The following is a 16,763-nucleotide window of genomic DNA, read 5'->3' on the forward strand; positions in this document are numbered from 1 at the left end:
CTACTTACATTGTCTGGGGTCTTTGGCTAGAAGGCTAAGCTTCTCTATTAGTTTTCACTTTTCACTTAGCTATGTCACAGCGTGCAACTCACACATGAAAAAGTTTTAGGGTGTTCTTTGAGTGTGCACACAATATTTTCTTAATTATACTTTCATTATTTTTTCCAGTTCCAAATTAATTTTGGATGTGGTCTTTTTTTTTTTTTAGTATCATAGCGCATTCATTAATTTATTTATCTCACCATCTAGTCACCAAATAGTTATTGAACTTGTTTTACCTTAGGTACTGGGCTGGATACTAGAGATGACTTAGGAGCTCCTACCGTACTAAAGAATAGCAAGAATTATGTTCTATATCAACATAAACTCTGATACAGTGAGATAAATGATGGTAGGAGTTGATATGAAGAGCCTTTGAAAGTGAGACAGCTTACTAGCAGATGTTACAGCAAATGGACATGGGCAGATGGGCAGTTTGGAGAAGAGTGACTAGCATAGAAAAGGCTCCAAGAAATAAACGAGCTATTTTACTGGATCTGTGAGCAGCCCAACGGCTGAGACATGGACGTGTGAGCAGTAGAGTACTAGGTGAAGAGAAGGCAGGTGGCTTCAGTAACGACAAGCCTCCCGTGTCGTGCTAAGGAATTTGGATTCTGACACTTGGGTGATCTGTGGTCATGGAGCGATTTTAGCAGAGACGTAACCAGAGTCTTGCTGTAGAAACAGAATTGTCTGGGTCCATCCTTTTCCTCAATTACTGGAAACTAGGGGGGTGTAAGGAGAAGAACTGAAGGCGATCAGAGCCCTGTGGAAGGCCACTGCAGTAATCCAAGAGGAAGGAATGGACTTGGGGGTTCCAGGGGGCACTCTAAGGGGACCCCTTAGAGGAAGGAGGACGCAAGGACGTTTCTTGGGGTTCTGGCTTAGAACAGTGATGAGAAGTTGACTTTACTAACCGAGGTAGAGAATATGAAAGAACATAGATTGAGGTGATGAGAGGAAGATAACATGTTTAGTAATGGATGTGTTGCATCCTGTGTGAACTGACTTGTCATTTTTTTGGATTTTGAGGTCCTGTTTCACTGTGTGTCAAATGACAGTGGACCTGTATTTCTTGGTTTGGTATCTCTTTTCCATTCAAGGAGCTTTTATTGTGTTTGCTTCTAGATTACAAGTTCTGTAGGTCCAACTAATTTATATGCTATGACAACCTGTAGATTTCTCTCTCTTGCAGCAATAAAAGTGTTCAGAGCAAATATGTCACAGTGGACAGATAGAGACCACTGAAATTAAGTAATTCAAAGTCATAAGGAACATGGAGCTGTGAATAGATGTACCTTTATGCAGAGATGATACCTTGTAGTTATAGTTCTGTAGGTGGAAATATCTGGTATGAAATAAATGTAGTTAAGATGATTTTCTCTAATTCGCAATAGATCATGTATATATTAAATCATTTTGTTTTCTCTTTCTAGTTGATCCTGATTTTCTGAAATCATTTTTATTAATCCATGAATCTTGTAAAGCGTATGGTGCTACCCCAAGCCGATATATGACCTTTTTACGCGTGTATTCTGCCATCAGTAGCAGCAAGAAAAACGAACTATTAAAAAGACAAAGTCATTTGCAGGTACAATATTGGTAATCTCAAATTATTTTACTTATCTGTGGGGTACAAGGATTATGTATATTATAATCCGTTGCCTGTGGCATATATTTGGTATAAATGAGTACTGTATTACAGGCCTTAAAACAATCTCACCTACCCGTATTGCTCATAGGTATACTAATGGTTTTGTAATTTTTATTTAGATTCAGTAATTGTTCTTTTTCTCCACTGGATGGTATTTATGTGCTTTTGATAGTTTATGGTGATCTTTAAAAGTTTCTTTAAAATCAAAGTGTATTTAGAAATTCAGAAATGTCTGTTATTAATTAAAACATAATATCTGAGATTAAGCTTTATAATAACCTTTAAAATTAAAATTATACCTTATAAAATAGTACTTTTATCTATGTCAGTACATTCTGAACAGTTGTCTTTCTCCTTTTCTGTAATTACAGAGCTTCAACTTAAATGTGGCATTAAAATGCCAGCCTCGGAAGCTGTCGGAGAGCATTTCCTCTCCAAAGTCGTAGTGTCTCTCTGTTAGTGTCATAAGTAGGATCCACCCTAACTGACAAAGTTATCTTTACCCCTCTTCCATTCAGAGCAAGCCACTAACTATACTTGCTTTGGGAAGGTCATTTTCTTGATTTAGTTCTCTGGGGTGCTTTGGGTAAATTACATAGACTTGTTGACCTGCAACTTGATTGGGTCAGTTAGATAAAGAACCAGCACGATGCTGTCCTCTCTGTTGGGTGCTCAGAAAATACTGGTTATATTGCTTTTTGCCACTACTGTCTCCCGAAATCTTCTCATTTGTTAGGTGACAAAAACCCAACTCATATTATAGGAGAGGGGGAAGATTTTCGTGTTCATTCCTTGGATTACTCACGGGTAGTGGGATGGGGTACAGTAATGGCCAGCCCAGGGTCAGATGTCCACCCAAGAGTAGGCCTTGAGTCCTTTTACGTAGTCAGGGAGACTGAGAAGTGGAAAAGCTTTGCCGAGTTTTTCCTCGCTTTCTGTTTTCTCTCCCACAGACTTCAGTGGGTAAAGATCCTGGTCTTGAAGCTCCCAAGTATGTGTTGATCTGTTCGGCTTTACTGTGACACTTCAAAGTCTGTTTTTCCTTTATGTCTCTGTGGAGTCTTGTACCACACCTTAATGGGTACATGGTGGAATAAGTCGTTATAATCAGCAGTAGGGAGCTACCCAAGTCCACTTGCAAGTGTTTGATGTGTACACACTTAGGTTTTTCCTTGACTCTTTCTTAAAGACACCCCATTGTTTATATATCCCACATCTTCTTTATCCGTTCATCAGGATAGAGAGTATAAAATTCCTTTTCCTTAATGTGGTTAATTTTACCGACGCAGGCTGGTGTGTCCAAACTGAATGAGGCCAAAGCCCTTGTGGACGAGCTGAACAGAAGAGCTGGAGAGCAAAGCGTGCTGCTTAAAACTAAGCAAGACGAAGCAGACGCTGCTCTGCAAGAGATCACAGTGTCAATGCAGGTAACGCTTTGAGGGAGCACGAAACGCAGACTGTGGGGAGACCACATCTGCCTGATCATTACTATGAAAACTTACATTTTTACTTACGTGGATTTAAAAAATATTGCTTGTCTGTGCTGAGTCAGGCTGATGGTATTAAGTACTTGAGCTTTTGTGGAAAAGCATAGTATTTTCCCGTGTTATTTTAAAATCATAGCTATATTCTTCTCAATTCACCATATACTAATATATCTAAACCCTGTAAATATATGACATTTTATGTTGGTATAGATTTGTCTGTAAGCCATTTTATTTGTTTACCCTCTGCTAGTTAAGTTGGTATTTCCTTTTATTTTTTAAAAAATTATCTCCTTCAGGCTTCAAGGGTTTTTTTTCTCCTGCCTTTAATATTCTCAAGATTTACAAAATAAGTCTTTATTCATTTTACTTATACTTTCATGATATTTTAATATTTTGATTCTATCCACTTTTTGCCATTGCCTTGCCTTTGTCGAACCTTTCAGAGGAGACGTCTTTGACGTTCTTGTCCGCACAGGCGCTGCGTCCGCGTGCCCTCCCAGGCTGCTCTGTGCTGACCCCCGCCACATCCATCTCCCTCGTCCTTCAGCCCTACTCTCTCATCTGAGCTTCAGACTCAGATCCCCAGTAATCTGCTAGACGTGTCTTCTGAGACGTCTCTGAGCTTTATGGCTGGGTCACGTTCCAGTGTGTATGTGTATTCTATCCCACATCTTCTTTATCGGTGCACACTTGGGCTGCTTCCATAATTTGGCGATTGTAGGTAATGCTGCCGTACACATTGGGGTGCATGTGCCCCTTTGAATTAGTGTTTTTATATCCTTTGGGTGAATACCCAGTAGTGTGATTGCTGGGTCATATGGTAGCTCTATTTTCAATGTGGTTCTCAACCGCATTCTAATCATAGTCTAATCTGTCGATGGACATCTTGGCTCTTTCCACAGTTTGGCTATTGTGGACATTGCTGCTATAAACATCGGGGTACACGTACCCCTTTGGATCACTACCTTTGTATCTTTGGGGTAAATATCTAGTAGTGCAATTGCTGGATAGTATGGTAGCTCTATTTTCAACTTTTTGAGGAACCTCCATACTGTTTTCCAGAGTGGTTGCATCAGTTTGCATTCCCACCAACAGTGTAGGAAGGTTCCCCTTTTTCCGCATCCTCGCCAACACCTGTTGTTTCTTGTGTTGTTGACAATATAGCTAATTGTTCAAGACAGAACTTATAAATTATATTAGACATATGTTCTCTCAGTCCCTACCTTTCATGAATCACTAAGTTCTGTAAGTTTATCTTCTTGATTATATCTCATATATGTTTGTCCATCTCCATGTTGGTGACTATTAACCTTACTGCAAGTCTAATGCCTCTTTTAATTAAAATTAACTTCAATATTTAATAGACTAATGTATAAATCTCAATAAAAGGAAGTGGCACAAAAACTCATAAAATAATAAGGTTCGAAGAATTATGATTTAAAGACTTACTATTGAGGGATGCCTGGGTGGCTCATTTGGTTGAGCGTCTGCCTTCGGCTCAGGTCATGATCTCAGGGTCCTGGGATTGAGCCCCGCATCGGGCTCCCTGCTCAGGGGGGAGTCTGCTTCTCCCTCTCCCTCTGCCTGTTGCTCCCCCTGCTCACACTATCTCTCTTGCTTGCTCTCTAAGTAAATAAATAAAATATTAAAAAAAAAAAGACTATTGAGCTGTAGTGATCCAGGCAGTGTGATACTGGTGTAGTGATAATCAGACAGATCATTGGGACACTATGAAGTTCAGAAATAAACTAAAACGTGAGTTGATTTTATACAAAATGCCAATTAAATGGGGAAAGGATGGTCTTTTTAAAAAATGGTATTTAAATATCCATGTAGAGAAAAATAAACAAGACCTTTACCTTAAACTTGTATAAAAATTAACTGAATATGGGTCATAGATCTAAATGTACAGCATAAAATTATAAAACTTTGGAAGAAAACAGGAGAAAATGATGTTGGGTGAGACAAAGATTTTTTAGATGTGATACCAAAATAGAAGAAGAAGAAAAATTGATGAAATTGGACCCTATCGAAATTAAAAACTTCTCCTTTGTGAAATAAGTTCTGAAGAAAATTAAAAAGCAAGTCACAGACTAGGAGAAATTATTTACAAAACATAAATCTGATAAATGACTTGTATCCAGAATATACAGAAACCATTAGAACACAGTAATAAAACTAAAAGTCTAATTTAAAAATGAGCAGAAGATTTGAAGGTGCCCTGCATGGTAGAAGACATAGGAAGGGCCAGTAAACACACAGAGAGATGCTCAGCATGGTCAGTCATCAAGAAATGTAATCCCCTTGTTTCCAGACATTTTCTTCCAACTTCTGTTGTCGTGACCGAAACACTCCCAAGTTCTGTTAAGTTCTGATCCTTTGCAGGTGATCTTTTTCTTTTTTCCTCTCTTGAGACTTTGTGGAAGTCATTGTTCTGAAGGTGACATGATTTGCCTTGGCTTAGGTTTCCTTTCATTCACTGTGTTGGACACCATGTGGATTCTGCCCCAGGACACTTCTCTCCGCAGTCCAGGGAAGTGTCCTTACTGCGTGTGGCCGTACTCCCCTCCCTCCATGTCTCTGTCTTCCCTTCCTGGGATGCTTGTTACTTGGACTATGGACTTCCCTGACTGCTTCTCTAATTCTCTTATGTTTTCTCACCTTTTTCCTTCTCTTTTTGCTCTACTTCCTTTAAAAATTCTTCATTTTCTAATTCACCTCTTGAGCTTTTCATTCCTGCTCTGATGTTATCTCTCAGGAGATGCTTCCTTTTGGCAGCGTCCCTTTTTTTTTTTTTTTTAAAGATTTTATTTATTTATTTGACACAGAGAGAGAGAGATAGCAAGGGCAGGAACACAAGCAGGGGGAGCGGGAGAGGGAGAAGCAGGCTCCCTGCCGAGCAGGGAGCCCGATGCGGGGCTCGATCCCAGGACCCTGGGATCATGACCTGAGCCGAAGGCAGACGCTTAACGACTGAGCCACCCAGGCACCCCTGCAGCGTCCCTTTTTATTGGTCTCTTTCATTGTTGCCTCATCTCTACTTAGCCCTCGGAGGGTACTTTATGGAATCTTCTATTTCCCACTCTATTTTCTTATGTACTTTTTCATACTTGATTGTTTTATTCTTATTCACAAAAGAAGCTTTCTTTGTGAGTTTGGTCGTCTTCATTGGAAATCTGAGTGTGGGTAGGGTTCTTAAGAACTGTGAGCTTCACAGGAGGATTATCTAGACTGACTTGAATGACATAATCAAGATTTCCCCTGATATGCCAAAATAATTCCATTGGCATTTGGGAAGCTTTCAAAAGCAATAACATTTCCAGATACATGATGGTTATGTACACATTCAGTGTTTCTAGGATAATTTTATTGAGTACCTGACTTGGTAAGTAATGTAATAGAAAATCAAATGTAATTTTCATACTATAAAACTTTAGCATCACTCTTTCCTCAAGGTATTTTGGAAACAAATTACTATAAAGATTTATGTAAAGCAGACAGCCACTTTTATTATTAAAAAATACCTGTCACCTCCTTACCTTTGAAGAGTAATTTGAAGTATGAAACAAGTGAAGGCTGTGTGAAGGATAATGCTGTTGATGAAAAGAGACCATTGAGCAGTGCGTGTGCCCGTGTGCCCTCAGACTGGCGAGCTGCAGTCGGACTCGGACGGCTGTGCTGCCCTGCGGTCGGCCCCCCGCAGAAGAGTTTTCTCTGACTCTAGGGTAGCTAGCTGTCTGGCCTAGCTGAGACACAGAAGAGTCGCTGGGTATCTTGTATGCTAGTAATTTTGCTTAACTATAAATAGACATTTCTGTTCATTATTTTATAACAAAGTATAGTCTGGAGAGATAGCTAAATATCAAACTGTGTGAACTTGCAAAGCTTGCAGCTCCAGGTCTGTGACTTGAGAAAGGTACAGATTAAATACTGTAAAATCCTGGAGTAGGGCTCACTTCCAGGTGGCAGAACAACATGCGTGCTGGGCCTTGGAGGATGTTTGCATGTGTGATGGGACACGTGAGTTCCCTTCTGAGGAGCCCACGGTTCCAGTTGCACTGACATGTAAGGGAGCTCAGGGTGGGACTGTGGAGGAGTTGGCCGGGGCCCTGAGTCTCAGCTTCGGCTCCAGGTCGGAGCCCCCTGGTGCGTCTAGGTCTTTCTGCGCGCTGCCTGCGCCCAGATGAAGTGTTGGGGTATACTTCGGCAACGGAGCACCAGGCATTCGCTCTGAAGCTCCCTGGGCGATCAGAACCTGGTTGGGAACCACTCGTGAGGACTCTGCAAAGGTTTCTTGACAGATTTCCTCCTTCCATATGTGGGATCCCTGATACTTGCATGCATGAACAGAGTTCACGTGTTATTAGTATATAATTTACTGTTCTTTGAATCTGTACTGATTTTTGTTGATTTATTTACCATCAAATTGTGTCATGATTTCAATTTTTGTCTAAAGTGTAGAAACACAAACTTCTAATACACTGTAGTCTCTAAGAGTTGTTAGTCTTTACTGTTAGAATTATAGAAGACTTTAGGGCGCCTGGGTGGCTCAGTTGGTTAAGCGACTGCCTTCGGCTCAGGTCATGATCCTGGAGTCCCTGGATCGAGCCCTGCATCGGGCTCCCTGCTCAGCAGGGAGTCTGCTCCTCCCTCTGACCCTCCGCCCTCTCATGTGCGCTCTCTCTCTCTCTCACTCTCAAATAAATAAATAAAATCTTAAAAAAAAAAAAAAAGAATTATAGAAGACTTTAGTTTGTTCATTTATGAGGTGAGTATAGTAGTACCAATCTCTCTGAATTATTTATTCCAAGTGTTAAATGTATATTATGATAATTTTCTAAGTTTTGCAATTCTGAGTTGCTTGGTTTTTATATAATAAGCATTTATTGCTTTGCTATTTGGAAACATTAAAACAAATAAAGCATAGAAACTTCCTGATAGTAAATACGTAGTAAATTATAACATTCATTTCCCAGGCATCTTAGGAACTTTCATGTCAATTAACATTAGGAAAACATTTAATGGAAGATGTTATTTTAAAATAATTTATATTTTTGATATCATGCTTTAAAATATCAAGTGCATGAAAATTAATTGGAATACCATTTAAATATTCCTCTAGGATGCTAGTGAGCAAAAGACAGAACTTGAAAGACTGAAGCACAAAATAGCAGAAGAAGTTGTTAAAATTGAAGAAAGAAAAAACAAAATTGACGATGAATTAAAGGAGGTGCAGGTAGGCTACAGTGGAGTGTTGTCTGACTCCCGGCTGTGTCTGGGAGTTCTAGCAGTATTAGCAGGCATGGGTTCCAACAGCATGGTCTTCATGGAAGAGACGCAGGAAGCAAGGTCGGCCGGGAGAAGGGAGGTCATCAGAAACCATCCGCGTTTCCCGTGAGCCATGTTGTTTGAGTGTCGAGGAGAAAAATGTGTTGTAGGGAAATTAAGTCAAACTCTCAGGCTCTTTTTTGGCTCCTCACTAGGTTATTAGCCAGCTAGTCATAGAATATAAGGAGCCTCTTGAAAATGGCAAATTGTCTCAAAACAAATGGGATTTTTTCTAAATTAGACTCTTGCAGTTATGGTGGTAAGAATTTGAAGATTTTGTATTTTGTGTGTTTCAAAGCATTTTGATATTTGAAGAGAAAGGATATTAATAACGAGTTATTTTTAATAAAATGACAAATATTCAGTAACTTCTAGAGTTAGTGATTTTTACATATATATTTTTTGAAAGTAAAAATGCTCTTTGTCTTTTTAGCCTCTAGTCAATGAAGCTAAACTAGCAGTTGGAAACATTAAGCCAGAATCTCTTTCAGAAATTCGCTCACTGCGTATGCCACCTGATGTCATCAGAGATATTCTTGAGGGCGTTTTAAGGTTGATGGGTATCTTTGATACATCTTGGGTGAGCATGAAAAGGTAAGTTTTTGAATTTGTGAAAAATGTTATTATTTCACCGGTGAAGTACACATTGATTGATTGATTGATTGATTTAGATTTTATTTTTAAGTAATCTCTACAACCAGCATGGGGCTTGAACCCACAACCCCACGACCAAGAGTCACATGCTGTACTGACTGAGCCAGCCAGGCGCCCCTCTTTCATATTTTTAAATACTTCTTACATTGTTTCTCAAACTGTGCTTCATTAATTACCTAGTTACACATTTTGCTGTAATATTTCAAGATACTCTATGTGATCCTATACCAAGATCTGTTTTCCTTTCTCCATAATATGTGATATAAGTATCCACAGAGGGAAAAAAAGAATGCCTAAAATCTTGAAGCACATCTCAATAAATGCCATCATTTATTTGGCCCGCCCACGGTACAGAGCATTGTGTTTCCTGTGATTTACTGATGAAGGAAATACTGTCGCTCTCCTCAGAGTCTTGCACTCTTGGTGGAGTCAGAAGGAGCGAGGGCAGGAGCCCCGTAAATAATACAAGACACGCACCGGGAGAGAAAAGGCCGGGTGTTAACGAAACATGCAGCCACGTGGCTTCAGCTTTCACGTTCTGGTGACGGTGTTGTGGTTTGTGCCCACACTCAGATCCACACTGGGACTGGGGGTCATGGTGGAGTCCTTTCCTATCCAGAGGTGGCAAGGGAGGTGCAGGTTGAGGAACACTTGGGAGTCCCTTTCTTAGAACGGAATCAGGAAATTTTCTGACCTATCCTAGAACAGACGAGCATAGAGCAGTTCACAGAAAGGGATGTGGGTAGAATACGAGGACTGTGATGCGTGCCCTTCACCGCTGCACGTTATCGACAGGAGGCGAGGAACCGCGGGGCCTCTCTCTGGAGTTCGCCCTTGTGGTCTTTACAAAGTGACGGGCAGCACATGAGAAGCTGGGATACTTCAGGACCCTATGTTTTGTTAACTAGTGGATGAAAAGTACTGCGTATACCATTTTGTTAAATTGATGTTATTGTCAGAAATGGCAAATTTTATTTAGCCTCATTTGAAGTAATGTTTTAATTTTAGTTTCCTTGCAAAAAGAGGTGTAAGAGAAGACATAGCAACTTTTGATGCACGAAATATTCCCAAGGAAATAAGAGAGAGCGTTGAAGAACTTCTTTATAAAAATAAGGGATCTTTTGATTCAAAGGTAATTTTTAACAGCTACGCCATCAATCCCCTTCCCATGCTCTGTAATATTCTGCTTGTTAAAACGTGATGGCTTTTCATTGTCGATTATTTACATTGCCTAAAGACTAAGAGTAAACGATAATAGTGAGCCATAGGGCTTGTGTGTCAGAAGCCTGGAGCGGCAGACAGGTGGGCGGGAATCCAGGTGGGTCTGGAGAGCACCGTCAGTGTCATACGTGCAACACGTTTGCATCTTAGTGTCAGTCTGTCATTCCTGAACTTCCCGCCTGCCTGGTCTGCCTTTCTTCCTTCCTGCATGTTTGTCATATAATAACAGATAACCTGCCTGAGGACACTTGCATCTCATTTCAGTGAACAGTTTAAATTCCGTGATGCTGGTATTTTTTTTAGATCTCTTATACAAAATGTTTTGTGCATCATCTCTGATGTTGGTAACATGGTTTCAGGGTTGCTTTTATCCAATAAGGATGTGTCCCGTGGACAGAAGAGAAGAACTGGTGCCTGAACATCGTTGTGGACAGACATATATTCATTATAAACGTAGCTGATGGAGTGCTTATGTCAATAAAATATCATTTTATTAAATATTTATGTGGCTCAAAAATATTTATTTGGAAGCAAAAGTTCAAGGTTATCTTAGTGAAAATAACAATTCACATTATTGTTATTTAACTATCAACCAAAAACTTCATTTGGGGGGATGAATTATTAAATGCTTAAGCAAAATAGACCAGGATTACTTTTGCTTTTGTTTGAAATGAAGTTAGGGTGTTGGCTAACTTGAGGTGGATGTTCCAGAATGCGAAGCGGGCCAGCACGGCGGCCGCCCCTCTGGCTGCGTGGGTCAGAGCAAACGTCCAGTACTCCCACGTCCTGGAGCGCATTCAGCCTCTGGAAGCTGAGCAAGCGGGATTAGAATCGTGAGTGAGATACCGAATATAAAGAAGTCTAACCTTTGTTTATTTGCACCAATTTAATGACTTAGTTATTGGGGTTTATTTAGGTTATATTTCTTGTTTATACCTAAAAAGGCAGCTGACAGCATTAAAACATATAACATGAGTCAGTTAGATAAAATTAAATTAAACAGATCAAAAGAAAATGCAGTTAAAAGAAGTTGGAGAGCAGAACCAACTCATTTTTCCCCCCTACCATTATTATGTTGTTGGAAGGATAAATTGGTAGAAGTTCTTTTACAAAGAGTTAAATTTTGTGAATGAGTAATATTAAGGTACAAAAAAGTAGGTTTTGGAAAGTTAGGGCTTTTAAATTTGCTTTCTCCTTCTAAGTTCTAGGAAATGTGTTGTATATATTTTATAACACATGGTCTGGGCAGGTAGGGGGACAGTTTAACATTTACTTTTAATTGGGGGTTGTTCCTAAGTCAGCATTGGTTCTATGTGCAGGAGAGGCATGTCATGTTCTCGATTGATCTGTGTGTGACCTCATCTCTTCTTACCCTGGACAAGGAGATTGTTAGCTGCCTAAACTTCTTTTTCTCAATATACTTATGTGAAATTTTTGTGTTAATTTGTCACATATTTTTGTGTAATGAATAATATTAAATGTTTATATTATTTTGACTATATAAGTATTTTCCACAGTTGAGACGTACCGTATCTTATGGGTATATTTCCTTTCTTGTACATCTTTTTGTTTTTTCTTAATATCAATAATTTCCTCATTTTTAAAATGGATTATTTTTTTTCTGTTGACATATCACATATTTATCCACAGCCTTAAAACAGACCCTAAACCATATTCAGAATCTCTGTGTTTTATGTATTCTTTCTTACTATTATCCCTCCTAGAGCCTTTTGTCCTCCTGTTCTAATGTGGGTCCGTCTTCCCCAGGCCTCCCTGCTAACAGCTGTTCTCTTCAGGCTTCTCTTCACCACGGTTCCGGCGACTATCTTCATCTCTTTCTCTTTTCTGATTGTATTCTTTTGTTTCGGGTCCTTCTCTTTCTTAGTTTAGTCCTTCATTTTTCTAGAACACATCCTCCACATTAGAAAGGGTATATAGGATGAAAAATGTTTTGACATCTTGCCCGTCTAAAATTACCTGGGTTTACAATACTAGGTGAGAAGTAGTTTAATCTCACAATTTTGAAGGCCTTATCTATTGCAGTAGTTCTCGAAGTGGGATCCCCAAGCTAGCAGCATCAGCGTCCCCTGGGAACTTGGGAAGAGCCCCCATTTTTGAGCTCTGTCCACACTTACTGAGTCAGAGATGCTGGGAGTGCAGGGGTGCGAGGCCTTGGAGTCTGTGTTTTGACAAATCCTTTAGTCAGTTTGTGCAAAGCACAGATTTGCAGCAGTGGGAGCTGGTCATTTGACGGCAGTCTCTCAGATGTTGTGGGTAATTTTGCGGGGAGGAGGTAAGTCTAGTCTTCTCTAGAAGAATCTTCCTACTTTCTGCCTAGGGTATGGGTGGGGGTGGGTGAGGGTTCTAAGCTTGACCTTCAGGGATGTGTTAAGAGGATAGTCCATTCTCAGTGTGGGAGGGAATCTGAGGTTGATGGATTGATTATATCAACTATTGGAAAACTTTCTGTATTCAGCTCTGTTATCTTCAGAGGACCTGTTGTCCTCAGTTCCTGAGCATTTGGAATTCTTTGACTTTTCTTCCTGCAGCCTCTCAACTTTTGGCATTTTGCATTCCGTTATGTCACTTACCACCTTTCAAAATTTTATTAAAGTCACTCCAGTGCAGTTCTTTTCTCTTTCATTCTCTTTATCTTTGTGCATGAATATCTTTTTTTTTTTTTTTTTTTTTTTAAATTCCCTTGGTTTCATTTGGTAGGGCTTTAGAAGGGATAGAAGGGGTTGTTTCTGCTGTTGTTGATATATAAAATAGAATAACTTTTATAAAATGGAATTATATTTTAGAAATTTGAAGAAAACTGAAGACAGAAAAAGGAAACTAGAGGAGCTTCTAAATTCTGTTGGCCAGAAAGTATCAGAACTCAAAGAGAAGTAAGTTAAGTTTAAAATGTATTTTGAAAAAAAAAAATGTATTTTGGATATTTGAAAACTAAGGTTTCAGTTTTGAAAATCATATAATCATTATTTTCACTTCCTTTAGTGATTTATCACTCTAAAATAGGGAAGCATGTGAAATAATATAGAAGGTAGTCCTTTTTTAAACAGTGATTTTGGTAGGAACAAACACAGTTGAAGTCTCCCTTGTGGAGCTGTCCCTGTGTCTACTCCTGAGCCACGGGGGACTCGTGCAAGAGGGAGAGAATGTAGTAGGTTCATGCCCAGAGTCCTTACATTTGGCGTCTGCATTTCCGTGTTATCCAGACTTGCTTCACGTGACCTGTTCTGTAATCTGCCTGAGGCGCAGGATCACATTAAGACTATTGTGTCCTTTTAGTTTTGTACTTTGAATGTTTAAAAACATACTCCTTTACGCAATATCGTACTTAAATTTCAGGACCATTTATGAATATTATTAATCATAAAACCTTTCCTTAACCTCTGGCTTCATGTGATTGCTGTAGAGTATAGGGTGGAAAATACTGGTGTGGGAATCAGCAAATGTGGGACTGTGTCCCTTTAAAAATCGTGAAAATTGGGAAGCTAGAGCATACGTGATTAAACACTGTGCTATGTTATCATTTGCTTCTAGTTTTGTAAGACTCCCAACTTTTCTAAATACATACTTTTTTTCAAGTGGTGTGTTCCATTTTCCATCTTTTTTTTATGGAAGAAATATAAATTACTGTACCAAGAAATAAATTCATCAGACTGAAAACTATTATTTTTTTCTCCATACAGGAAATAATGATCTTGTTTATATTTACATATATTTACTTATAGAGAAAAAAAAATGCCTCAAACCCATAAATCCAGTCATTTCAATATTTCTCAATTTTTTTGTATGTTATAGATACAGGAAAGAAACTTCATCATTTTCTTCTAGATATAATTAGAGAAGCGTGAGGAAAGTATTCATTCCTTTCAGTGTCCTGTGCTGAGAATTGGTGCTTACTGTTCAGCCAAGTGTTCGGTATTTATTGGGTGGTTCACATCTGGTAGTACACGTGTGATCTGTTGTGCTGGGCACTTCACATACATGTCATTTTTAGTACTTCACATAAACCCAGAGGTGGGTATTTTCATCCTGCACATTAAGAAGGTTTATTTTCCTACGTTGAACAGTTAGTAACTGACAAAGCTAGCACTAGATCGTAGATTTGTCTCACTCCATAAAGTTCCTGTTCTTAATCACTACGCCATACTGTCAATATTGTGGAAGGATTATTTAAAAAAACCTTCAGAATTAACTTTGAATTTTAAGTAAAACAGAATGGCATTTTCCAGTTTAGAGTGATTATCAAGAATGAATCAATGCTGGTTAATAGCCATTTACTTGATTCTTAATTAAGGTTTAATTGACCCTAGATTGTGAGTGACAATCTTATTTTCTTGTATATGTACAAAGAAAAATGTAGTTGAAAAATAAATATGATCTATCAATATTTAAATTCTAACTTGACAGAATTGAGACATTTGCCATTTTAGTATAATTTATACAGAAACATTCAAGTTAGCTTGATTCAGCAAATACTTACGGCAGAACCATGTACGTAGTATGAGCTACTGAGGTGAGTAGGTGTGGTCTCTACTTCCAGGTCTTGAGCGGAGCTGATGACACGATGGGAGTTCTGTAGTCTGCACCATCCAGTGTGGTGGCCACCAGCCCTTGAAATGTGGGTAATGTGACTGAGGAATTGAATTTCAGATTTTGTTTACTTTTAGTTAATTTAAATTTAAATCGCCACTTGTGGCTGGTGGCTTCCATACTGGAAAACTGAGTTTTACTCCCATGTGTAGGAGAAGGAATTGAGCGCTTAGAGAGGCAATAAGATGCACTGTAAATTGCATGGAACATAGTGTCAGATGCACCCATACGTGGGTGGATTTTAGATCCTCTACTGATTACTGGTGAAACCTGTAAGAAAATCCGTTTGGAACGTGAGAATCATAACACTTATTTTGAGCTATTGTTCTGAGGATTACATGACATGATTTTTTGTTGTTGTTTATTGTTTTGTTTTCGATGCTTAGCACAATCCTGGGCATTTTATAAGTACTTATGTATTTATTGAAGGACTAGGTAATCAGCTGGAATATTACTGTTTTATTTAATAAAATAATTTGTACAAGTATTTTTTAAGGAAAATAATTTAAAAGGATGGTTATAAACTTGGGCAAGTGGGCACATAGGGAAAGAATATATGTAATGGGTTGGATATTTGAAGTGAGTTTTAAAATTTTCTTTATATTTTTGATAGGTAGGTATTTGAAGGAGTTAGAGTGCTGGGGGGTGGGTAAGAAAGGGGCTGGAAGGTATTCCAGGCACGTGGGACGTCCTGAAGAAGCAGGATATCCAGAAGAGGACAGCATGTTTATCCTTCAGAGGTTGACATGGGAGGCTCGAATCAGGGAAAACTGAGGAGGCGGGGCGGGGGGGGGGGTCGACCCTCCCACAGGGCCCTGAACATCACAGGGAGGAGTTTATGCTCCAGCCGCCCTGCCTTTCACATCTGCACCCTGCTGTGTCTGCTGCGTTCGTGCTATCCTGAACGCAAATATTATCAGTATTACCATTAACGTAGAGAAAAGCTCACTTACTAAGGCTCCTTCAGTCAAATCTCTCTTAAATCCCTTTGCCTTTCATTGATGTTAACGTTTTCACAGATTCCAGAGCAGGACGTCAGAAGCCGCCAAACTGGAAGCTGAAGTGAGCAGAGCGCAGGAGACAATCCAAGCCGCGGAGGTCCTGATCAGTCAGCTCAATAGAGAGCACAGGCGCTGGAACGCGCAGGTTGGCTGGGGGCACCGGGGGCACGGCCGTCAGAGAGAGGCTTCCTTTAAAACACAGAAAATCCGCAGTGTACTGTACGTGTTAGAAAAAGAAAACAGGAGGGCAGTAGCCGTGCACTTTGAGCTGGCTGAGGGTCGGTGATGTAGACGCACAGGGCCGTGATGTGAGTTCATCTTCACGCAGAGGTTTCTGTATGTGTGCATTTGAGTGCAGCCTGTTCCTGCCGTAGTTGTGTCGGTTCCCAGGGGGACAGCAGGAACGGAAATGACTCGAGGGAGAGTGTGGCACTCTCTAGAAACCCCGTTGGACTAGGCCTTCTGGGACCACCAGCTTAGGATTTGACACGTTGGCCGCTTACTCCTTCTAGAAATACTCGGTTATGTTGACTTTGTTAAAGTGCTGTCTCTTGTTTTGTTCTGTTTTGTTTTTTTTGGTTGGTTGGTGGGTTTTTCTTGAACTAGTTCGATTCCCCCCTCCACCCCCCCACCAGAGAGAGAGGCAGGCTCCCTGTGGAGCAGGGAGCCCGATGCAGGACTCGATCCCAGGACCCTGGGATCATGACCTGAGCTGAAGGCAGGCGCTTCACCAACTGAGCCACCCAGGCGCCCATCTCCTCTGATATGCTTTCA

At 39.9% G+C, this 16,763-nt stretch overlaps 1 protein-coding gene across 14 annotated transcripts in view; it reads left to right on the forward strand.

Annotated features, from left to right (window-relative positions):
• DYNC2H1 (dynein cytoplasmic 2 heavy chain 1) overlaps positions 1-16,763 on the forward strand; it is a 300,244-nt gene that overhangs the window by 89,675 nt on the left and 193,806 nt on the right. For all 14 annotated transcript variants that reach the window (XR_004302235.1, XM_032427898.1, XM_032427903.1 and 11 more), the window contains 8 exons: positions 1,476-1,630; positions 2,983-3,120; positions 8,303-8,416; positions 8,942-9,102; positions 10,171-10,294; positions 11,095-11,216; positions 13,188-13,274; positions 16,008-16,134. Coding sequence is in view for 13 of the 14 variants with exons in the window: in XM_032427898.1 (XP_032283789.1) it covers positions 1,476-1,630; positions 2,983-3,120; positions 8,303-8,416; positions 8,942-9,102; positions 10,171-10,294; positions 11,095-11,216; positions 13,188-13,274; positions 16,008-16,134 (1,028 nt within the window). In the remaining variant the exon portion in view is untranslated. The remainder of the gene's footprint in view (positions 1-1,475; positions 1,631-2,982; positions 3,121-8,302; positions 8,417-8,941; positions 9,103-10,170; positions 10,295-11,094; positions 11,217-13,187; positions 13,275-16,007; positions 16,135-16,763) is intronic.

This window comes from Phoca vitulina, unplaced genomic scaffold (assembly GCF_004348235.1).
Source record: "Phoca vitulina isolate PV1807 unplaced genomic scaffold, GSC_HSeal_1.0 scaffold38, whole genome shotgun sequence".
In the NCBI taxonomy this organism is placed as follows: domain Eukaryota; kingdom Metazoa; phylum Chordata; class Mammalia; order Carnivora; family Phocidae; genus Phoca; species Phoca vitulina.